This window comes from Rhincodon typus, chromosome 15 (assembly GCF_021869965.1).
Source record: "Rhincodon typus isolate 14 chromosome 15, sRhiTyp1.1, whole genome shotgun sequence".
NCBI classification, from domain to species: Eukaryota; Metazoa; Chordata; class Chondrichthyes; order Orectolobiformes; family Rhincodontidae; genus Rhincodon; species Rhincodon typus.
The window spans coordinates 62,987,952-63,009,897 of NC_063346.1; the positions used below are offsets into that span (position 1 = coordinate 62,987,952).

At 42.4% G+C, this 21,946-nt stretch overlaps 1 protein-coding gene across 6 annotated transcripts in view; it reads right to left on the reverse strand.

The window, feature by feature from the left end:
- Positions 1–21,946, reverse strand: part of ccdc102a (coiled-coil domain containing 102A) — a 186,031-nt gene that overhangs the window by 110,195 nt on the left and 53,890 nt on the right. For 5 of the 6 annotated variants that reach the window (XM_048605638.1, XM_048605634.1, XM_048605635.1 and 2 more), the window contains 3 exons: positions 14,131–14,802; positions 6,861–7,078; positions 5,315–5,423 (listed from right to left, as the gene is read on the reverse strand). In XM_048605638.1, coding sequence (XP_048461595.1) covers positions 5,315–5,423; positions 6,861–7,078; positions 14,131–14,727 — 924 coding nt within the window. In that variant the 5' untranslated portion in view covers positions 14,728–14,802. The remainder of the gene's footprint in view (positions 1–5,314; positions 5,424–6,860; positions 7,079–14,130; positions 14,803–21,946) is intronic. The other variant, XM_048605637.1, reaches the window with a different exon arrangement.

Below are 21,946 nucleotides of genomic sequence, written 5' to 3' on the forward strand. Positions count from 1 at the left end.
GGCCTGCTGTGTTCATCCAGCCCTGCACCTTGTTGACAAGGATTTTGGGGTCTGAATCACAAAGTTCAGTGGGGTAATATGGAAAGCATTTGGAATGTTCGCCTTCATTTCATAAAAGAGAATGGAATATGAAAGTAGGGTGGTTCTGCTAAAACAATACAGAGCACAAGTCAGACTACAGCTGGCATACTGTGAACAATTTTGGTTCCATTATCTAATGGAAATAATACTGACATCAGAGGCAGGAACATGCAATTGAGGATTATCAGATCAGCCATAATTTCATTGAACAGTGGAACAGACTTGGTGCGTCAAATGGCCTACTTCTACACCTACATCTTATGGAATTCTGCAACGAGTAACTCACTTCTCACTTCCCAAAACCTGCTCAACATCTACAAGGCAAAAGTCAAGAGTATGATGGAATACTTTCCATTTGCCTGGATGAGTGCAGCTCCAACAACACTCAAGAAGTTTCACACATATATGGGAACACCTCCACATACAGGTTTCTCAAGTCACACAGCATCTAGACTTGGAAATATATCATTGTTCCTTCAGTGTTGCTGGGTCAGAATATTGGAACTCCCTTCCTAAAGGGATTGTACGCATTCCTACACCTCGAGGACTGTTGCTGTTCAAGAAGGCAGCTCACCACCACCTTCCAGAAGATAATTAAATTGAATAATAAACACTGACCTTGCAGCCCAGCCCAATTCCCGTGAGCAAATTGAAAAAAATGTGTGGAGAAAACATATTCAATGCTTCGAACCAATCAGTCCATCAAATAATCACTGTATCGAGACCTAGACCAAAATTCTACACAATGACATCAGGTCCTTCAAATTAACGATGTTAAAGATTCAGAATCGTTATTTACCACAAAGCCGAGATAACGTAGTATGCAACCTCACCCCCTCCCCGCCCCAGTCAACTCCCACAATCACCTTGCAGTCTCTACATATGATTGATCTTATGGATAGAAAATTGGTTCAGATTGGAAACAAACAGTAGGAATAAATAGGTCGTTTTCTGACTAATAGGCAGTGACTAGTAAGGTACCACAGGGATTGGTTCTAGGACCCCAGCTAATCACAATAGGCCTTAATGATTTAGATGAGAGAACTAAATACAATATCTCAAAATGTGCACATGACAAACCTGGGTGGAAGCACGAGCTGTGAGGATGCAACAGAGATGTTGCAGGGTGATTTGGATAGGCTGAGTAAGTGGGCGAATGCATTGCAGATACAGTATAATATAGATATAAATGTGAGGTTATTCACTTTGGTAACAAAAATTGGAAGGCAGATTATTATTTAAGTGGATGCAAATTGAGAGAGGGGAATGTTCAGCAAGACCTGGATGTTCTTGTGCAACAATCAATGGAAGCAACTGCACAGGTGCAGCAGGCAGTCATGAGGTCAAATTATATGGTGGCCTTCATAGCGAGAGGATTTGAGTAGAGTAATAAGGTTATCTTGCTGCGCTTATATAAGGCATTGGTTGGGCCACACCTGGAATACTGCATGCAGTTTTAGTATCCTTATCTGAGGGAGGGTGTTCTTGCTACAATGCAGTGAAGGTTTACCAAACTGATTCCTCGGACGGCAGAAATGACATGAGGAGAGATTAACTTGGTTAGGATTGTATTCACTGGAATTTAGAAGAATGAGGGGGGATCTCATACAAAGCTATAAAATTCTAACAGGACGAGACAGGTTAGATGCAGGAAAGAGGTTTCTGATCGTGGGAGAGTCCTAAAACAGCAGTCATAGTTTAAGGATAACAGATAAAATTTTGAGGACTGAGACAAGTAGAAATTTCTTCATCCGGGGAGTAGTGAGCCTGTGGAACTCACTACCACAGAAAGTGGTTGAGGCCAAAAACATCACGGGTTTTCAAGGAGGAGGTGGAAATAGCTGGTGACTAAAAGGATATAGGCAGGGTAGGATTAGGATAGACCTCAACAAAGATTATATTGAATGGCAGAGCAGGCTCGAGGAATCAACTAGCCTACTCCCCCTCAAATGTTTTTAAATTTCCTAATCCCAACAGCCTGTCAGGTCTTGTGACATGTTAACTTTGTCAAAATAAAGCCCCTTCAGGACCAATTAACATTGCAGCTAGATGGAAACACCTCCAGTGATGAAAAGTTGAAGTTAAATTCCAAGTGACAAAACTGCCAAATTAAAATAGCTCATTCTATTTCTATACGGTCGCCAAAGATTTTCGCAAGACCTGTACTGCTCCTTTGAGCAAAACCCTTAATTAAGATACAGATGGGCTTAATAGTTAAAATTACTCTTATTTTCCTGACAGTTCTTGACTGCAACAATCAAGGAAGCTTGAAACAACAGCATATTGCCTTGAATGCTACAATACCTCCCTCTGCTGATCATCATCATCATTGCACCCTGATTATTGCAGTTCACTCATTTCAAACCTCATCACTTCCAATGATCCCGGAGGCTTTACAAGGAAGGCTTCCATCACTGCATTGTATGAAATAACCCATACATGTCAACTATCACTGAAAAGAAAATCCTTTTGTTAAATTTATACTGAGCACACAGTTGTGTGGCATGATCTTTATGAAGGAAACAGTCAAAAGGGTCTGAGTGCGCTTTTGGATATGTTCACACTGTGAGCTAACCCAACAGAGGACAGTATTCATTTCAGTCCTGTACTCTGCCACATGCTTTTGTGTGGGCTAATAAAGGGAAAGTCTCTTCAGCCCTCACCTAATTCGATCAGCAAGAGACAGAAAACATTGGTTGGACTAGTGCATAGACTCCCAAACAATAGCTACACCTTAGGAAAGGGTATAAATCAACATATAATCAGAGCATTTAAAAAAGAGTAAGAGTCAATAATTATGGGTGTCTTGAATCTTCATGTTGGAAAGGGTAGCTACAAGAACAAATTCAGAGCGTGCAGCAGGGATAACTTCCTAGACCAATAGGTCAGAGTTACTCAGGGAACAAGCTATCCTGGATGTGATTTTGGATAACAAGGCTGGATTAATAAACGTCCTCAGAGTAAAAGATTGCCGAGAAAGCGGTGATCCTAAAATGATAGAATTTAATGTTCAGTTTGAAAGTGAGAATCTTGGGTTGGAAACAGTTATGTTTAACGTAAATGAAGGGAATTACGATGAAATGAGGATAGTGTTAGCCAAAGTAGACTGAGGAAAATTGATTAACAGGAAAGACAAGCAAGCGGCAGACATTTAAGGAGGTAATTCATGACTCTCAGCAAAAAATATACCTCAGCAAAAATATACAAAAGTGAGTGAAAGCCCAGAAGTCTGTGTGACTTGCTGTAGCCTTAAGGGGTTATTTAGTCCTGCTTTCTTTTAAGACAGAGATTGAACAAGGTGTCGAGCTAACCGATGAAGACACCTGGAGAGGTTTTGGGGATTTTTTTATAAATGCAACCTGATTGGGTGTGGCCAGCTCTCAGATTAGGATTTCTGGGATTTGGTATTTCAGTAGCGTCAGGAGCTACTGGGGTCTGAACAGAGTTGGGAGCTTCAGTGAATGTCTCCTGACTGCTCCTCTGAATTTTCTCTTGATTTTTTTCTCTTGGATTGGAAAGCTGCGTTTGAGAATCTGTGTCTGAATCTGCCTTTTTGTCAAAGGTTGTGCTTATGCGATGTTACAATATTGGAACAATTAATAAGTAATAGTTACTGTATCTATTATTCTGTTAAGTTTCCAATAGAGTTGAATTATTCTAAATTCCTATTTCTTCGATTGTATTTTAACTACAGCGTTTAAATAAATTGTGTTTTACTTAATGTTGAGTACTTTGACCAGTCGCGTTTCAATTGGAACAGACACATTTGTCCTTAAAATATGTAAAAGTTAGGGTCTAAGCTACCTTCTTAAATTATTTTGAGGGAGTCTGGTCTAGTCCATAACAACTGGCATAAATTCAGCAAAGGAGGACTAAAAAGACAATAAAGAAAGAGGAAAATAAATGAGGGCACGTTAGCGATGGATATTAACACTACCAGTAAAATCTTCATTAAGTGAAAAAAAGACAAGAAGGTCAAAGTGAACATGGACCCTTTAGGAAATGAATCTGGGGAGATGGTCATGGAGAACAAGGAAATAGCAGAGGAGTTAAACAGATATTTTGCATTAGTCTTTATGGTGGAAGATACTTCAAACATCCCATTAATACTGAACAATACTGGAGGGAGGAATTATATGCCATCACCAAAGAAGTATTAGACAAACTCATGGGGTTAAATGTCCTGTAGCCCCAATGGCTTGCATCTTTGGATCCTAAAAGAAGTAGCTACACAGATAGTGGACAGATTGGTTGTAATTTTCCAAAAATCCTTGGACTGCAAAAGGTACCAGAGGATTGGAAAACAATGACATTCAAAAAAAAAGGGAGGAAAGCAAAAAGCAGGTAACTATAGGCCAATTAGCCTAACATCAATTGTTGGAATTAATTAAGCTTGTAATAGCAGCATATCCCGAAAATCATAATCCAATAAAGCAAAGTCAGTACGGTTTCAAAGGGAGATTACTGATGAGTTTTTCGAAGAAATCTCAGAATGTATAAAGGGAACCAGTAGGGGTGTTGTATTTAGACTTTCAGAAGGTGTTTGACAAGGTACCTCACAAAAAGTTTAAGCCTTATGGCAAAAACTCTGTTGGAAACAGTAAGCTGGGACTACAACTCCTTCCAATATACAATCAATAATAAGGAAGCAAATGTACTGTAGTCAAATTTGCAGAAGACACAACAGCTGGAAAGGCAAGTTGCAAGAGGGATACAAACAGTTTACAAAACAGATATTTTTCTGATGAAGGGTCTAGGCCCGAAACGTCAGCCTTCCTGCTCCTCTGATGCTGCTTGACCTGCTGCGTTCATCCAGCTCTACACCTTGTTATCTCAGATTCTCCAGCATCTGCAGTTCCTACTATCTCTGATACAAACAGATATTGATAGGTTAAGTAAGTGGGCAAAAAGTTGGCAAACGGAGTGCAATTGGGAAAATGTGTTTTGAAATGGGGCTATGAGGCTCATCTAGAGAGACAGGGGTCATGTGGGATAAGAGGGGTTATGCACGTCTCTGTGAAAATCCAGCTCAATGTATCCAAAACTTCAACGTAAATACACATATGTAGCAACCATCATTTCACTACATCAACAGATGAAAATATAAATGCAAGGTGGCGATTGTGAAGCTAATTTTAGAAGCATTTCAGCCACAATGCACTGTCAATTGAGAGCATGTACATAAAAAGAATGCCTGTCCGAGTAGGCAGCTCCTCACCGCTCTTAGTTTTACCTGTTTAACCACCTCCTGCTTCGATTTGTTCAGCTCTTCGTACTTGAGTTTCCACTGGCTGACATCCACCTCCAACTTCTCAATATGCTTACTGAGTGTGCTCTTGTCCCTAATGAGAAAGGCTGTACAGTTAGAATTACTACAAAATGTTCATTCAGTTCAAACCAATTTGCACAATTACAAAACTTGGATTTCAAGATTTGTGAAAATACTGCTTTCACTTCCACAATTTTTCAAAATAGTACATTGAGAAAAAGCTTTCTAGCTTGCACAAATCACTCCTTCATATTATATCACATCCATCTGCTAAGAATATGTGTCTTTATGATTCAACCACTAATCTGTGCCAGCATGGTCTTTGGCACAGGCCCCATACTCTTGCTCCTGCCTGGCTCTGCCCTCATGCTGAAGACACAGCCTAAACATTTTTAAAGCTGGCAAACTGAACAGGCATGGAAGTTCCATTTTTTAGTGTATCTGGAACTGTGCCTCAATGCAACTCACTTATGACACTGTGCTTCAAAGCTTAGTGGGAGGTTGAGCTGTGTGGAGGATGCAGATGCTTCAGTGCAAGTTGGACAACTTGAATAAGGGGTGAATGCATGGCAGATGCAGTATAATATAAATAAATGTGAGGTTGTCCAGTTGGGGAACAAAAACAGGAAGGCAGATTATTATCTGAATGGCTATAAATTGCAAGAGGTGAATGGGCAACAAGCATGCAAGCACAGAAGGTGCAAAATGGCAGGAAGCAAAAGAAATTTGTATGTTGGCATTCGTAGTGAGGGAATGTACATACAATAGAAATGCCTTGTTGCAACTATGGCTGATACCACACCTGGAATTGTGTGCGCAGTTTTGATCTCTTAATCCGAGGAAGGATGTTCTTGTTGTTATGCAGGGAGTTGAGTGAAGATTTACCAGACTAATTTCTTGGATGGCAGGACTGATTTATTAAGGGAGTTTGAATTAGTTAAGATTATATTTGCTGGAGTTCAGAAGAATGAAGGAGAAATCTCAGAAACCTAGAAAATTCTAACAAGACTAGATAGGTTAGATACAAGAAGGATGCTCCCATTAGCAGGGGAGTCCAGAACCAGAAGTCACAGTTGAAGGATGTGGGATAAATCATTTGGTACAAGATGCCCCGCACTGTCATGCTGTGCCTTAGTGCAACACTCTACCTGTGCATGGTGCCCTACTGAGACTTGCTGTGACCAGATTACCTGGTTCCATTACGAGACATACATACTGGTCAGGTCACCAGGATAACGATCATGCTCTTCAAAATAGTGTCATGGGATCTTTTATATCCACCAAAAGTAACAGACGGGATCCAAGTTTATTAACTCTTGAAAAATATGCTCTTCCAACAGTGCAACCACCCCAAGCAAAGCACTGTACTGGATTACCAGCTCATACTTATGCAGTGACATTTAAATCCACAGTTTAACTCAAATAATGCACAACCCATCATGAATGTTTAGGTAACAGGGACTGAGTACTCAAAAAAGTAAACCAAGAGGCTTGGACCTCCTATACTTACTCCCTCTCTTTCTGTAGAGTTTTCTGGGATTCGTCTAAACGCAGCTGCAATGCAGTGACTTTGGTGGCATCCTCTTCAATGATGGTCACTTCATCCCATAGGATGCGATTCCTCTCATGGCGGCTGAGGGAAGTGCGCACACTCTGAGTACTGCGTTGGTCCCAGGCTTCTGTGTTCTCCTGCTTGGTTTTCATAATGGTTTCCATTAATTCCACCTCCTGCACAATAAATGAACAAATTATAGTTATCATATGTACTTGTACAGCAGTGTCACTCACTGCTCCTTTAAGTTGATGGATCTTCACCCATTCAATATTCATAGAATCAGAGGACAGAAGAAACACTTTGGCCTTTAAGTCTGCACTGACAAAACTATTCAATCTACACTGGACTCACCTTCCAAGTCTTGGCACATACTTTGAATGTTACAACATTGAGAACATAGAACATAGAGCGGTACAGCACAGGAACAGACCATTCAGCCTAAGTATGGGTTGACAATGATGCTAAACAAATCCCATGCACCTGTACATCATCCATATTCCTCTATTCTCTGCTTGTTCAGATGTCTATCCAAATAGGTCTTAAACTTTGCTATTGTATCTATCTCTATCACCTCCTCTGGCAGTATGTTCCAGGCAACTACTACGTTCTGTGAGAAAATGCTTTATTCTCACATCTCCTTTAAACCACCATCCCACCTTCAACCAACGCCCCCTGGTGTTTGACATTTCCACCCTGGGAAAGAAACTTCGACTATCCAGTGCTTCCAATTTTTAATATGTCTATCAGGTCGCCCCCTATCCCTCTAACTCTCTAGCAAAATCAGTCCAAGTTTGTCCAATCTCTCCTTATAGGTAATACACTCCAATCCAGGCAACACCCAGGTAAACCTCTCTTGCATCCTGTCCAAAGCCTCCATGCATCCTTCCTATAGTGCAGCGACCAGAACTGCACACAATACTCCAAACGGGACCTGACCAAAGTCTTATACAATTGCAACATGACTTGCCAACTTTTGCGCTCAATGACCCAACCAATGAAGGCAAATATGTTATAATCCTTCTTTAGTACCTTATCCACTGTGTTGCCGCTTTCATGTAGCTGTGGATTTGCACCCCAAGATCCCTCTATATATCCTTGTTCGCAAGAGTCTAGCCATTAACTGTACACTTTCCTCTTGCATTTGACCTCCCAAAATGCATCACCTCACGCTTGTCCAGATTAAACTCCATCTGCCATTTCTCTAGCTAACTTTCAAGCTGACTTGTATCTTGCTGAATCCTTTGCTGACCTTCCTCACTATCCATAATTCTACCAATTTTCATGTCGTCATCTGCAAATACATTTTCATCCAAATATATATCCTTGCAGAACACCATTGGTCATAGATCGAGTCAGAAAAGAGACCACACCATAACTACTTGCTGACTTCTATGACCAAGATAATTTTGTGTCCAAAATGGGTCAAAAAAAAAACAAAAAAAAAAACGACCTCTCTTTAGAATGGAGTCCTGAAGAAGGGTTTTGGCCCGAAACATTGACTTACCTGCTCCTCGGATGCTATCTGACCTGCTGTGATTCCAACCTCACACGTACAGACTCTGGCTTCCAGCATCTTCAGTCCTTATTGTCTCCTCTCTCTGTATAAAGCCATGCCGACTATCCCTAATAAGTCCGCTCTTTTCCAAATGCAAGTAAATTCTGTCCCGAAGAATCTTCTCCAGCAACTTCCTTACCACTAATGTAAGGTTCACCAGCCCAATAGTTGCTGGATTATCCCTGTTGCCCTTCTTGAGCAAAGGAATAACATTGGCTATTCTCCACTCTTCTGGGACCTTGCCTGTGGCTAAAGTGGAAACAAATATCTCTGCTGAGGCCCTGACAATCTCCTCCTTTGCCTTCTTCAGTATCCTGGGATAGATCGCATCAGGGGACTGATTTACTTAATGTTCTTCCAAGACACCTAACACCTCCTCCTCCTCGATATCGACATGCCTTAGAGTATCAACAAACCCCACCTCTAAACTTATCACTCATGTCTTTCTCCTTGGGAATACAGTTGTGATGTACTCATTAAAAGGACCTCATCCACTTCCTCTGGTTCCACACAAATTTCTTCCTTTGTCCTCGAGTGAACCCACCTTTTCCCCAGTTACCCTCTTGGTCGTAATTTATGTATAGAATGCCTTGTGATTCTCTTTAATCCTACATGCCAAAAGGACGTTTCATGGTCCCTTCCAGCCTTCCTAATTTATTTTTAAGTTACTTTCTGCATCTTTCACCCACAAGCGCCTGGTTTGATCTGTCTCTTAAACCTTACATAGGTTTCCTTTTTCTCTAGCTAAACTTACAACACCTCTCATCATCCAAGGTTTCCAAATCTTGCCATCATTATCTTTCGTCACAGGAACATGCTGGTCCTGAACTCTGGTCAAATGGCTTTTAAAAGACTTTGACATGGCAAATGTGGATTTACCTTCACACAGCTGCCCCCAGTCTAACTTGTTCAGTTCCTGCCTAACACTGTTGTAACTAGCCTTTCCCCAGTTTACCACTTTCACCAGGGGAATACTCTTATCCTTCTCCATAACAATCTAACTACCTGTTCTCAAAATGCTCTCCCACTGAAACTTCAACAACCTGGCCAGATTCATTCCCCAGTTGAAACATAGTTGACCGTATTGAACTACTGTTTCAAGAATCCCACATCTAACAAATTCTGTCCCTGGCACTAAGGGAGTCACAGCGTCTGGAAGTTAAAATCACCTACTACCACAACCTTGTTGTTTTTACATCTTTCCATGATCTGCTTATATAACTGTTCCTCTATCTCTTGCTGGCTATTGGGAAGTCTAACCTCATCACGAGAAGAAGAAACATGCAGTCACTAAGTTCTACCTTACTCCATGAGCTCTCCACGATGTCCTCTCCTAGGACAGCTCGTCCCAAGTACTACTTAAAAATTTGAGACTTCCCACCTCAACCACCCTCCCAGGCAGTTCATTCCAGACCCCCCACCACTCTGGATGAATCCATTTTCCTGAAATTCCTTCTTAACCTCCTGCCTTTCACTTGAAAAGTGTGTCCCTTTTTCTTGACCCTTCAACTCCTTAGTTGAACAGCTCTTTTCTATTCACTCTGTCCATGCTCCTCATAATCTTATACACCTGTATCAGGTCTCCCCTCAATCTTCTCCACTCCAAAGAAAACAACTCAAGCTTATCCAGACTCTTTTCATAGTTAAAATGGTTCCCCACAGCCAACATCCTTGTGACTCTCCTCTGCACCTGCTCCAGTGCAATCATCTTTCCTATCGTGCCATGACTAGAAATGCACACGGAACTCCAGCTGTAACCGAACCAAAATCCAATACAGCTCCAACATAACCCCACTGCTACGACTGAGGTTTTTCTGTACATATATGGCACTTGGGCATCGCTGGCTAGGTCAGTGTTCATTACCAATTGTTAGTCACCCTGGAGAAGCTCATGGTGTGTGGCCTCCTTGAATCACCACAGTTGAATTTGGCATAAAATTAGCGTGGAGCCAGAAACAAAAGAACATGAGAATGTTACAGCAGTAGAGAGATAAACACTGACAGAATACAATTAAGAGTTCAATATCAAAACTTCAAGCGCCAGAGATTTTAACTCCAATAGTTTGAATATTAGATAGATGAACTCCAAAGGCTTACAGAGAGGACAGAGATGAACTCTGATGGCTGGAACATCACAAGGATAAACTCTGATGGCAGCTCAGTGATTAGCACTGCTGCCTCACAGAGCCAGTGCCCCAGGTTCGATTCCAGCCTTGGGAAACTACCCTATTGGAATTCGCACATTCTGTGTCTGCATGGGCGTTCCTCCGGGTGCTTCAGTTTCCTCCCACAGTCCGAAGATGTGCAGGTTAGGTGGATTAACCAGAGTAAAAATGTGGGGTTGTGGGAATAGGGTTGGGGGAGGCGGTTGTGTGTGCCTGGGTCTGGGTGAGACATTCGACTGGATGAGCCGAATGGCCTCTTTCTGCACTGTAGGGATTCTATGAATACTCGAGGGACAAACTCAAATGGCTACAGTACCAGGCAGATGATCTTGAATGGCTAGAGTATTTGAGACACAAATTCCAATTGATAGTGCATGAGGCAGATGAATTCCAGTGGATAGAGAATTAGATGAATATAATGGTCAGTCTACAAAAGAGATGAACTTATTCGCTAGAATATTAGATGAACGGCAGTGGCCATAGTAGAGACAAACTCTAATGGCTCAAGTGTTAGACGAATGATCATTAGAAAGATTAATACTGGGGTGGGGTGAATTCCTAAGAGATAAATTCTGATGGTTACAGCAGTGGAAAGAAATGCACCGGTTGGGGCGGCAGCAGCAGTATTCAAGAGATGACCTCTGTTAGGGGAATCATAGTCTATGTAGGATGAACTGCGATTGTTGGAATTGCTCATCCTTTGAATGCTTATCACGTTATTATATCATTTACAAAATGCTTCTGGATGGTCTCTTTCAGGCAAGTAAGATAAACCAAATCAGGTCATGGGAACTGTTCTGAAGGCTGCCTGGACAGTACAGCTGTTAGACATGAACAGGAAGTTCAATTAATTTTAGTGAGAAGAAGGTGCAAGGTATTTAGACTTGGAGAAAATGGCAGCAGACTGTGTGTTAACAGTGGAGACTGTGAATCTCGAGACCCAGAAAACTGTTGACAAGTTGGGTTGTCAACAGATATGCTTTAAACCGTACATTTAGTTTGAAGGTAAAATAGAGAGGGCTCTCAAACATAGCTAATTAGCACTCTACCTTGAAATAAAAAGATAAAATCACCATAGTCCTACCAGACCATCGGGCAGCTCAGAAAAAAAGACAATTGGTAGTGGTTTAACCCGTGAGTCAGCAAGGGGAGACCTTCGTGGTAATCTCAGCTGATGTGGAAATTGAACCTGCGCTATTGGCATTGTTCTACATTGCAATCCAGCTGTTTAGGAAACTGAGCTAACTGACCCCTTCACGTTTAAGGAAGCAGGGGAACAGAAAACAGGAAACTACAAGCTGGTTAGTGTCGCATCTGTCACTGGGAAGATGCTTCAATCAATTCATAAGGAGGCTATAGTAGAATAATTTAAAAAAAAAATCAGTGTGATCAGAGTCAACATTCTTTTGTAAACAGGAAATTATGTTTAACTAATCTATTAGATCTATTTGATGAGATAACATCCTAGTGGGTAGAGAGGAATTGTTAGTATAACAAAATATTATTTCCAAAAGGCACTAGCTAAATGGATATACAGGCACTGTATGGGCATTGACAGAGAATTAGTTAAGTATTAGACAGCAGAGATAAGTGGTGTATTTTCAGATTAGCAAACTGTAATAAATGGTGTGCGACAGAGATCAGTATTAGGCACTGATCTATTCACAATTGACATCAATAATTTGGATGAAATAATCAAATGTATAGTTGCAAAATTTACAAATGACAGCATGGTAGCTAGGAAAGTAAAGTGTTAAGAAGTACAGAGTTTACAGTGGGCTATAGAAAGGCCACAGTAAAATGTACAAAAAAGTGTAAATTTCTCCACTTTGGTATGAAGAACAGAAAAGTAGCATTTTGCTAAAAGGAAGAACTCTGAAGTACACAGGGATTAAGGTTTGAGTGAAGATTTGTAGTTCAGATGCTGATTGTAGATGTTGGTGTGCTCGCCGAGCTGGGAGGTTTGATAGCAGACATTTCATCCCCTTACTAGGTGACAGCCTCAGTGCTGTGGAGCCTCATGTGAAGTGCTGTTATCTTGTGCTGGCTCGAATTTATACGATCTGGTTTTCGTTGCTTCCAGTAGGTGCCGGTTCCTGCTATGCGTTGTAATGGTCGGCATATCGGGTCTAATTCAATGTGTTTGTTGATGGAGTCCGCGAATGAATGCCAAGCCTCCCTGGCTGTCCTCTGTTTGGCTTGTCCTATGATAGTAGTGTAGTCCCAGTTGAAAGTGTGGTTTTTTTCGACTGCATGTATTGAAACCAAGGACGTCTGGTTGTGTCGTTAGTTGCTAGCTGGTATTTGTGGATGCGGGTTGCTAGTTGTCTGCCTGTTTGTCCCACAGTGTTTTGTGCAGTCTCCGCATGGTATCTTGTAAACTACATTCATCCTGTCCATGTTATCTATTGGGTCTTTAACCCTGGTCAGTTGCTGTCTTAGTGTGCCTGCCAGTTTATGTGCTGTCATGATTCCTAGCGGTCTGAGTAGTCTGGCTGCAAGTTCTGAGGTGTTTTTTAATCTATGGTGTAGTGGTTGTTGTTTTGGATTTTGGTGAGTCCTGGTTGTGTTGTCAATTGGCTAGTCATCTGTGGATGAAGCTGCAGGGGTATCCAATTGGTAAATTTTGGCCCATCACGCCCACACCGGCCCTGTGAAGAGCATCCCACCCAGACCCAGCCACCTACCCTTTCCCTTGCATTTCCTATGACCAATCCACCTAACCTGCACATCTTTGGACTGTGGGAGGAAACCGGAGCAACCGAAGGAAACCCACGCAGACACAGGGAGAACGTGCAAACTCCACACAGACAGTTGCCCAAGGCTGGAATCAAACCCGGGTCCCCTTGAGCTGTGAGGCAGCAGCGCTAACCACTGATATACCACGCTGCCCTGTGATTTTACATTTATGGTAGGGAAGCTATTTGAGAAAACACAGTGAAAGAGAAAATTCATCTCCATTTATAGAGGGAAGTTTATACATAGTCATTTGTTACAGCTAACACCCTAAAATACAAAAATTGTGACTGTCAGTATTGCAGATATCAACTGAAACGAATTTCTTGTCATAGGTTCTTAGCCTCTACAGGGATTGTAACAACTTTCCTTGCACTTTTGCTAGAATTCTGCATTGTAATGCGCTCTGTTATCAAGTGGTGTCATTATGTTACATCTTCAAATTGGGAGGGTTTTGCAAGGTTGTTTGTTGAGGTAGAAGGCAGGAATTAATATGGGAAAGCAGTGTTTAATGAGAAAGGAATTGAGAAGGCAGGAACTGGGTCTTGTGGACAAGATTATTTTGGAGAGGGCATGCGGGGAGATTGGGAGAGAAACACAAGATAGATACAAATTCAGGCAGAGAGTGCAACGAAGTGTCAGTGACAGCTAAATACATCAAGAGATGCAAACAGTATCAATGGAACTTGAGATGAACAACTGTAAAGCCCTTGTTAATAAGTCACAATCAGCACAAACTGTCCCATTAAAAATGTTTTAAGCAGCTCACCTTGTTTTTCAAAGTTTTCACTGTCTCCATATCTCGTACTGGTTCCTGCTCTGGAACATTTAAACTCTCGCTCTCCTTCTCTGATACTAGTTTATTATCCAGTACCTGCTCACTGTGTTGGGCATTCTTGATTTGCTCAGCCTCCAAACGCAGCTGTTCGTTCTCATTGGACAGTTCCTGCTTTTCTCGTTTCACCGTAGTTAGTTCTTTGGTCAGTGCCTCCAGCTTCTGCCTCAGCTGCCTCACCTCCTCCCTGGATTTGTTCCTCTCCGCCCTCACTTTGCTCCATTTTTCCCGCCAGTTGGCTGTGCAGTCGGACCACCAGCGCATGGTTTTCTCCATCTGGGCAGCCCGTGCTCGTGCTTCCTCCAGCTCACGTAGCCGCAGCTCCTCCCGGCTCTCCCAGTCACCATCCAAGCAGAGAGGGAGCTGTGGACTTGGAGTCTGCCCTCCAATTTTGGGAGCTGCAGGCACGGTCTCTGGGCTGCACATTCTCTCGGGCTGCAGGCTGAGGCTTTGCTGGCTGTGGCTGCTCAGGGGTGACGACTTGTTAGACTGCCCTGTCTCCACCAACTGGGAGCCACCGGTCTGGCTCATCTCAAGGGGAAAATATTGCTTCTCTTAGACAGACATTGCAGGCTGCTCCTTTCTGAATTCCATTCCATGTGCAACCTACAGATGGAATAACGGACACTTACATAATGCACATTCAGGAAGGGCGTATTGAACATTACAAGCAGTTTGTCCAGCAATCTGTGCAGAAATAAGCACGGAGATTTATATTTAAACTGCTGAAATAACGAGGCCATTCAGCCCCTTCAGTCTATACTATCATTCAATCAGGTCATTATTGATCTATATTTCAATTCCTTCCATGTTGCTTCCACAACTGTTCAACCCCTTAACCCAATGTAAAATTACTTATTCTCAATTCCAAAACTTCAGCCAACCATCCCAGCTTCAGAAGATTTAGGTGGAAAGCTATTTGTGGATATTCCAGCTTGAACAAATCTTTTACTGTAAGGACATGAATGGGGTTATCTGAATTAATTCTCTCATTTCTCCCACTTTGCACAAAATAATGAGCGGTCAGGTTCCTGTGAAACATTGATAACCCAACACAATTTCAAATAGAACGGATTGGTCACGCGTGCAGATCAGTGATAGATTCAATTCAAACTCGATAAAATGTGAGATGATGTCTTTATCCTTCATCCAAAGTGCAAGGCAGGACTCAAAGAAAGGCTGGACATCAAAAAGCTCAGAGGAACAGCGGAATCTTAGAGCACTTGTCCATAGACCCCTGAAAGTGACAGGACAGGTTAACAGGGTAGAGGCGGCATGCGGAATGCTTGCCTTCACCAGCTGTGGCACAGATTGAGAGCAGGGAGGTCATACTGGAAACGGACAGAACTTTGGTGAAGCCACAACTGGAGCAGTGTGCAGTTCTGGTCACCACACTATAGGAAGGATGCAAGTGCTCTGAAGTGGGTACAAGAGTTTCACCAGGATGTTGCCTGGGATGGAGCATTTCAGCTATGAAGAGAAGCTGGATAAGCTCAAGTTACTTCTTTGGAGCACAGAAGGTTGAGGTGGGATCTAATAGAGGTGTACAGGATTGAGGGGTAAGGACAGGCTGAATAGAAACAGCTGTTCCCCTTAGTTGAAGGGTCAAAAACAAGGGGGCATCATTTTAAAGTGAAAGGCAGGGGGTTTAGAAGAGATTTGAGGAAAATACTTTCATCCAGAACGTGCTGGAGTTGCGGAATGCACTGCCTGGGGGGATAGCTGAGGCAGGAAACCTCACAATCTTGAAAAAGTACTTAGTGAGCAATTGAAATGATGTAATTCAATTCAAAATGCAGTACAGACACAATGGGCTGAAGAGCTTTTATGGGGATTGGGTGGGGCCTGGGTTTGGGTGGGATGCTTTTCGGAGGGCTGATGCAGACCTCATGGGTTGAATGACCTGCTTTTACAGGGTAGGGCTTTTCTGATTCTATGATTCTTCTGTACAGTATGACTCTAAGATTCCACAAAAGGCAGTCCAAATTTATGGGCAAATTATGCTCAACTAAATTTCCAAGTTTTTTTAAATGAAGTGATAGTGAGAAGTAGAGAAACCTGGGTATATGTGCATAGATCATTGAAGGAGACAAGTGAAGTTGCCATAGTCCAGCTGGACACCAGGGCTGCTCTCTCACTAGAACGAAAAAGGTGCTAAGGGTCACCAAGCCCCAAGCGAGGGGGAAGGGTTGAGGAGAGTCCTTCATAGTAATCTCAGCTGTTGGCATCACTCTGCATCTCAAACTGGCCATCCAGCCAACTGAACGAACCAAACCCCTGGGGTCAGGACAGACTGAGAAAGTGGTTAATAAAACATACAGTATCCTAAACTTTGCTAATGCAGGGTGTAGAGTAAAGAACAAGCTGATGTTGAGCTTGTAAAAGACACCAGTTACACCAGAGTTGAAATACTGTGTCCAGTTCCAGGCAACACAGTTTAGGAAGAATGTGAAGGCACTGGAAAGAATGCAGAAGTGATTCATGCAAATAGTACAAGGGATAAGGATTTTTTTTTTTTGGTTTTTGTTTCGCACAGTTGGCCAAAGGGCTTTTTTCTGTACTGTAGACCTCTATGACTCTTTGAGGAACTACAATTATGTGGATACGTTGGGCAAGCTGGAACTGTTTTCATTGGAGAAAAGAGAAGGTTGAGAGGCAGTTTGATCGAGGTTTACAGAATCATTGGGGGTCTGGACAGAAAACAGAGGGAGAAATTGTTCCCCATGATGGAAGAATCGAGGACAGAGGGCACCAGTTTAAGGTGATTAAAAAGAAGCAATGGTGACAATGAGGAGAAACATCTTCACATAGTGAGTGGTCAGGATCTGGAATGTAACTGCCCGAGTGTGTTCTGAGGGCAGGTTCAATTGAGGCTTTCAAAAGGGATTGGATCGTTATTTCAAAAGGAAGAACGTGTCAGGTGATGGGGAACTCGCTGAGTTGCTCCTTCAGAGGGCCAGCACAGACACAATGGAAGGGCCCAATGGCCTGTTATAACCAATCTGGAACTGTAAATAACATTTGGGGGGGGGTGTCTCTCACTATTTGAGGGACTCGAGATCAGCAGCTTTCAACTGATTCAAAGTGATTTTGAAATAACACTGCACCTCGACAGCACTTTAACATGTTGCAGTTTCACAGATAATTGGACATTAAAACGCTGTTTAATCCGAGACACCCAGGTATGGCCTGAGCCTTCAAGAGGACCAAAGTCCTTCAGCTGGTGTCTCCTTCTCCTCACATCTCAGCAGAGCTTCACCTGGAGTTAGAGACAGATAGCATTGATATTGCTGCACATGTCCTTCACTCACACCATCCTCTAGACTTTTCCCAGTATTATTGCACAAAAAAAACCAAAAAAAAAATAGATCTGGCTATACAATACTGCCTTTAATGTACATATTACAAAGGTACCATTCATCAGGATAAAGTGTCGGAATTTTGTTCCAATCACCCAACTCAGTCCTCCTTCCCGCTGTCCACTCAAACTTACTTTGATTGTCGCAGAAATTAAAATGATTTGTACTGGTCATCTTTCTGGGCCTGGTGGCATCTGCTTTATGCTCTAATTCTACTGTGTGATTCAAGTTCTAACATTTACAGTCACTGTTTCAGATATGTGCAATTTTATGTCATGTTGTACTGCAAGTCTCCCGTTCCATTATGAGCAACTTTGAATGGTTTCCAAAAAACCAAAGTTTCAAATCAACAAACATCCACTTTGAGCTTGCCTATCCTCTTGTTCAGGTTGAAACTCACCTTTGAAGACAGCCTTTAAATAAATAGAGGGGTGTGGATTCAATTGCATGGAAAATTTAAAAAAAAATCAAAGAAAACGGCAAAGATAGTGATGGGGTTGAATGCCAGCAGAAAATAAATGATGTGGAGGTGCTTGTCTTGGACTGGGGTGGACAAGGTCAGAAATGACAAAACACCAGGTTATAGTGTCTAAGGTTTTGGAGTAGATTTGCAGCTCGGGTTGTGGGTGTTGAGGTTGGCAGGCTCACCGAGCTGGTTTCTTGTTTCACAGATGTTTCGTTACAATGCTGGGTAACATCCTCAGTGCAGCCTCCAATGAAGCATCAGTGTGTTTTCCTGCCTGGTTTTTAAACTCTGGGGTCCGTTGAGATGGATTACCTCACTTCCGGTTTTCCTTCGTATTGGAACGTATATGGGGTCAAGTTCAACGTGTTCATTAATAGCATGCTTCGTGGAGTGCCAGGCTTCAGGAGTTCTCGTGGCTGTCTCTGCCTAGCCCGTCCCAGGATCTTGGTGTTGTCCCAGTCGAAGTGGTGGTTCTCCTTGTCCGTGTGGATCGAGATGAGTGAGTATTGGTCGTGTCTTTTTGTAGACAGTTAGTGTTCACATACACCGACGCTTCATTGATTGTAACGAGGTCAGCCAGGTGGAACTCACAGAATGAGTTTCCTGGAGCTGTTAACCTGGTCCAATCAGGGAGTCCTGGCTGACAGATTCTGTTCACGCAAATGGCTCAGGAGGTTCTGTTTACCCACAGCTAGGTACAGCAGCAATACCAGGAGTTACTGGAGTAAATCCGGAAGCACAGCAGAAATTCAACAAGGAAGAAGAAACATATTAAGGGGAGGCAACCACGGATGACGAGCGCAGTCACGGACAGCTAAGAGCAAAAGAGACAGCATACAATGTGGTAAAGATTACTGGGAAGCCAGAAGACTGGGACATCTATGAAACCAGAAGAGGAAAGAGAATGAAATATGAAGGTAACCTAGCTAGTAAAATAAAAGAAGACGGCAAGACTTTTCTTAGATATATTAAAAGGTAAGGGAGAGACAAGAGTAGATATTACACCACTGGAAAATGAGGCTAGGATAGTAGTTTTGGGCAGCAAAAAAATGACAGAGGAATTGAATATATACTTGGCATCAGTCTCCAAAGTGGAAGGTACGAGTCATTTACCAGAACTTCAAAAGAGTCGGGGCAGAAAATGGAGTAAATTGGCCATCACCAAGCAGAAAAATCTGAAGATGGATAAAGCACCTGAACTGGATCGACCACACCCAAGAGTTCTGAAGGAGATTACTGAGGAGATTGCAGAGGCATTGGTGGTGATCTTTCACGAATCACTGAGTCAGGGGGTCCCAGAGGACTGGAAAATGGCTCATGTAATGCCTGTGTTTAAGATGGGAGGAAAGCAGAAGATGGGGAATTTAGACGGGATAGCCAGACCCCAAATCGCTGGTAAGATTTAAGAGTTCATTATTAAGGATGGCATTGCAGACTATTTGCAAGTACAGACAAAAATAGGCTGAGTCAGCTGTCAAAGGGTGGTCATGCCTGATAAGTTTGTTGGAATTCTTTGAGGAGTTTACAAGCAAGTTAGACAAAAGGAGAAAACCACTGACAAGGTGCTGCACAAGAGGTTACTAATTAAGGTAAGAGCCTATGGTGTCAGGGGCAAGGTATGGTAATGTTAAAGGATTGACCGACTCAAAACAGATAGTGGGGAAAAAGGAGTCTTTGTCAACATGGCAGCCAGTGACTTTTGGACTTGTGAAGACCAGTATCGGCACCACAACTATTCATATTATACATTAACAATCTGGACAAAGGAACTCAGGACATTGTTGCTAGGTTTGAAGATGCAGGTGATGGGGCAGGTAGTATGGAGGTAGTGGGAGGCTGTAGACGAACTTGGACAGGCTAAGAGAGTGGGCAAAGTGGCAGATGGAATACAATGTGGGAAAGTGTGCAGTTATGCACTTTGGAAGGAAGAACAGAGGTGTAAATTATTGTCTAAAATGAGAAAAGGCTTTCAAAATTTGAAGCACAAAGTGACTTGAGAGCCCTAGGTTAGCATTGTCATAAGGTTAATGAGCAGGTTCAGTTAACAGTTAGGAAGGCAAAAGCAATGTTAGCATTTATTTCAAGAGGGCTAGAATAGAAGAGCAGGGATGTACTGCTGAGGCTGTGTAAGGCTCTGGTCAGACTGCAATTGGAAAACTGAGCAGCTTTGGGCCCTATATGTAAGGAAGGACATGTTGGCATTGGAGGATGCCCAAAGGAGGTTCAGAGGAAAGATCCCGGAAATGAAGGGCTATCATATGATGAATGGTTGAGAAATATGGATCTTTGGTTGATGGATTTGAGATGGATGGGGCAGGGGAGGCGAAATCTCATGGAGACTTATATACACACACAGAGACCTGGATAGAGTGGACATGTAGTACATGTTTCCACTTGAGGGCACAGCCTCAGAATGAAGGAACAATCCTCTGGAACGGAGATGAGGATGAATTTCTTCAGCCACAGGGTGGTGAACCTGTGGAACTCATTGCTGCAGAAGGCTCTGAAGGCAAAGTCATTGAGTGTACTTAAAACAGAGTTACGTTCTTGATTAGTAAGGGGATCAAAGCTTCCAGGGAGAAGGCAGGAGAATGGAAGTTGAGAAACACACCAGCCATGATCAGACAGTGGAGCCCAATTCTGCTCGTACATCTTATGGTCTTGAGATGGAGGAGTCAAATGTGCCCCCTTTCCTATATGTGCTGTTTGAAAAACTGATTTTGTTCCCCAGTACTGTCTACAGCAAACTCACCTACACTGATCAATATACACATTGGGATTTGTTGCTCCACACACACACACACACACACACACACACACACACAGAGGATTAGTGTTATCAGCAGTCTCATAAGTAGGGCTTAAGTCAGTTGCTCATCTTGCAAAGCTGGCAGAAATAACACCCATGAAATCTATCCTGCAGCACACAGTGACCATCTTGGTCACACCATTATTTGCTGTGAATCATGTAAAGTCACAAATGGGCCCAAAAGGCAAATCACTTCCACTCCTGAAAAGAATCGGTCTAATCAAATTACCCTGGAATCACAAAGTATCTTGAAACGTTGAACAGGTTTATTTCATGTTACTGCTAAGCAATGGCTATGCAAATGGTCTTTTTTTTTTTAAAAAATGGTGCATGCATTTCAGTGCCAGTGTGCTGCCAGGTTGTACATCCCAATGAATGAGGGGATGTCCTGTGGTTGTTTGGTGAGAGAGGAGAGATACAAAGGATTAAGAAGGGCAATTTTATATTAAGAGAGTGTGTTTGGCTTGGGCTGTCAGAGCTAGTGATGGAAGCAAGTACAATTTTGTCACTTAAGAAACATTTAGACAGGTAGGTATGGAAGGATATGAACCAAATGGGACTAGTTTAAATTGTGAAAACTGGATGGCATGGGCAAGTTGGGCCCAAGGGCCTGTTTTTATGCTGTAGATCTCTGACTCCATGACATTCGGATTGCAAATTGCAAAGAGCTAAGGAGAAAATGAATGAAGACAGATTTGTAGGTGGGGAAGGAGGGAACAAGCCAAAGGGGATGTTCATGACTGTAGGACCCAGACCAGAGCGTGTAACAAATCTAAAACAAGATGGGAAGTAGTCGTACTCAAGAGACAGCAGACTTTGATCTGGGCCTTAGAAATAGAGGGTGCAGAGTCAAAAATAACTTCTGGTAAATTGTTTAAAAAAAAAAAACAACTTGTCAAGCTCCTCTCTGTTCCATTAAATGACAAACCAAAAGTCCACACGATACTACATTATGCTATCCCATAAAACCATGAATAAACCGCTATTACAATATTTGAAAATTATCTTTCAAACTATAACATCATCACGGGGCAGCAGATAGTACTGGGAGTCTCTGAACAATACACTAAGCCAGGAACAGCAAAAGGAAATGTCTCCATGCCACCTCCACTAATT